Source organism: Beta vulgaris, chromosome 4 (assembly GCF_026745355.1).
Source record: "Beta vulgaris subsp. vulgaris cultivar EL10 chromosome 4, EL10.2, whole genome shotgun sequence".
Classification (NCBI taxonomy): Eukaryota; Viridiplantae; Streptophyta; class Magnoliopsida; order Caryophyllales; family Amaranthaceae; genus Beta; species Beta vulgaris.
The window spans coordinates 43,480,070-43,482,566 of record NC_079205.1 but is presented as its reverse complement, the minus strand read 5'-3'; the positions used below and the strand labels follow the sequence as shown (position 1 = coordinate 43,482,566).

The 2,497-nt window shown below is 37.9% G+C and overlaps 1 protein-coding gene across 1 annotated transcript; it reads right to left on the bottom strand.

Moving 5' to 3' along the window:
- Window positions 1-528: 528 nt before the first annotated feature.
- Window positions 529-1,480, bottom strand: LOC130591156 (uncharacterized). The gene is made up of 3 exons (XM_057394086.1): window positions 1,179-1,480; window positions 877-1,056; window positions 529-604 (listed from the first exon to the last, which is right to left on the bottom strand). The coding sequence occupies exons 1-3, from the start codon at window positions 1,310-1,312 to the stop codon at window positions 529-531; spliced, it is 390 nt and encodes a 129-aa protein (XP_057250069.1). The 5' UTR covers window positions 1,313-1,480.
- Window positions 1,481-2,497: the final 1,017 nt, after the last annotated feature.

Here is a 2,497-nt window from a genome sequence, read left to right as displayed (position 1 = left end):
ACAACATATGCAAGCCTAAGAATCTACATACTAGTTATATTATGCCTCATATAATCATGTTCAAAGAAAATTTGGGGTTAAATCACTTGATAAGTACATTTTGGGAGCGAAAAGGCCAAAATAGGCCGGAAATGGCCTTTTCGTTCCCGAAATGCAACAAACAACATATGCAAGCCTAAGAATCTACATACTAGTTATATTATGCCTCATATAATCATGTTCAAAGAGAATTTGGGGTTAAATCACTTCATAACTACATTTTGGGAGCGAAAAAGCCAAAATAGGCCGGAAATGGCCTTTTCGTTCCCGAAATGCAACAAACAACAATTGGAAACCTAAAAGTTATATACATTTCGAAGATCACCAACATCTTTGCAATGGTTGACGATATCGAGCATGAACCTCATGACGTAATACCCACACGCACGTCGACCTACTTGTACCGGACACTAAAATTCACCAAAGGATGCAATAAATGATATGTTAGATGTGTATTACGTGTTTCTATAAAAGGATGCAAAAAATTACTCATGTTACCTCGACTAAATGCCAAACAAGAGGTTTTGGTTGTCGAAGTCCAGATGCAATAACCCCCTTCATCACACTACATCAATACATTATTATAAGATTAGATGTACATTTAATATTAATAAGTGTGCATATATTGAGTTTCGATTAGGCTACCTATTTAAAAATGATCTGACTAGTAAGGACCGTATTGTTTCTTTACGCAAAGAATCAAAGTGGTAGACTTCGTTATGTGGCAAACATATTGCAATGTCCAATGGTTCCTACAACAATAAAAATGTTATTATTATCGTAGAACAACTAATAGGTCAATTTAATTAAAGTAAAAAGTGAGTTTAAGAAGCATACGATTCAATGTAAGGAAAAAGAATGATCTTATATCCAAGACGAGAACATGCTTTCAAAGAATCCTTGAGATATGCTTTCACCTCCTTTTGGTTTTGTACGCAACTGTCATCTCGTACTAAGCTTGGACATAACCAACCAAACATTGGCTCACTAGATGGCCTCAAATCATTGTATAATAGCCTGAGAAATCATATTGATTAAAATAAAACTTACTTATTATGGAAGTTATTAGTTGGATTGAATACTACTTAATTAAGGCATATATGTATATTTATTAATTTAATATACTAATAAAGTATTACCTCATGAATGTTTGTATCATGGAAACATTCAACTCTTCCTCAAGTAAGAATTCTTTAATATCAACCTTAGAAATGAAGGTCGATGAATCCTCAAAGTAGTGGAATTGGTGGTGCGACAACTTAATCTCAATCATTGCTTCATCGTCTACATCGCTAGCGCACTCATGTAGCCAAAAGCACGGTTGAGTAAGGCCTTGCACCACCTCGATCTCCGTAATAAATGGAGACTTTGCCGTAGAAACATTTACTTTCTCCACTTGGGCACGTCGGCCTTCCTGAGGTGAAGCTACCTTCTTTCCCTTCCTGTCGGCCTTCCCCGAACCCTAGTAGGGGGGAGAGGGGTGTGCAGCAGGGGAGGGGGGGCAGCAGGGGAGGGGGGCAGTGGGAGGATGGGGGAGGGGTGCAATGGGAGCGAAAAGGCCAAAATAGGCCGGAAATGGCCTTTTAGTTCCCGAAATGCAACCAACAACAAATTAAAGCCTAAAATCTACATACTAGTTATATTATGCCTCATATAATCAGTTCAAAGAAAATTTGGGGTTAAATCACTTGATAAGTACATTTTGGGAGCGAAAAGGCCAAAATAGGCCGGAAATGGCCTTTTGTTCCCGAAATGCAACCAACAACAAATTAAAGCCTAAAATCTACATACTAGTTATATTATCTCATATAATCATGTTCAAAGAAAATTTGGGGTTAAATACTTGATAAGTACATATTAGGAGCGAAAAGGCCAAAATAGGCCGGAAATGGCCTTTTCGTTCCCAAATGCAACCAACAACAAATTAAAGCCTAAGAATCTACACACTAGTTATATTATGCCTCATATAATCATGTTCAAAGAGAATTTGGGGTTAAATGACTCGATAAGTACGATTTGGGAGCGAAAAGGCCAAAATAGTTACAAATTGGAGAAATTACACAGACCTACGTTTATGTCTCATGATTTATTGAGCTTCCGCCGTTTCTTAGGATCCTCAAGTACATGTATCCCTTCCGTGTGATCTACACGCATATAGTTCTCCGACATATTCACATCATCTTCCACACTAATTTGAGGATAGGTAAAGGGGGGAGGTCCTCAAATGCATCATATTCTTCCTCATTATCAACATCACCAATACCGAGGATACTCCTTTTACCAGGTACAACAATTGACCACTTATGATCAGCAGGATCAGTTACAAAAAATACTTGCTTGACTTGTGATGCAATTACAAATGGCTCCTCAGTTTCACGTAGACGACTAAGGTCAAGAAGAGTGAATCCGCAAGGATCATCGTTTCTTACACAACGTCGATTATCGTCAACCCACTTGC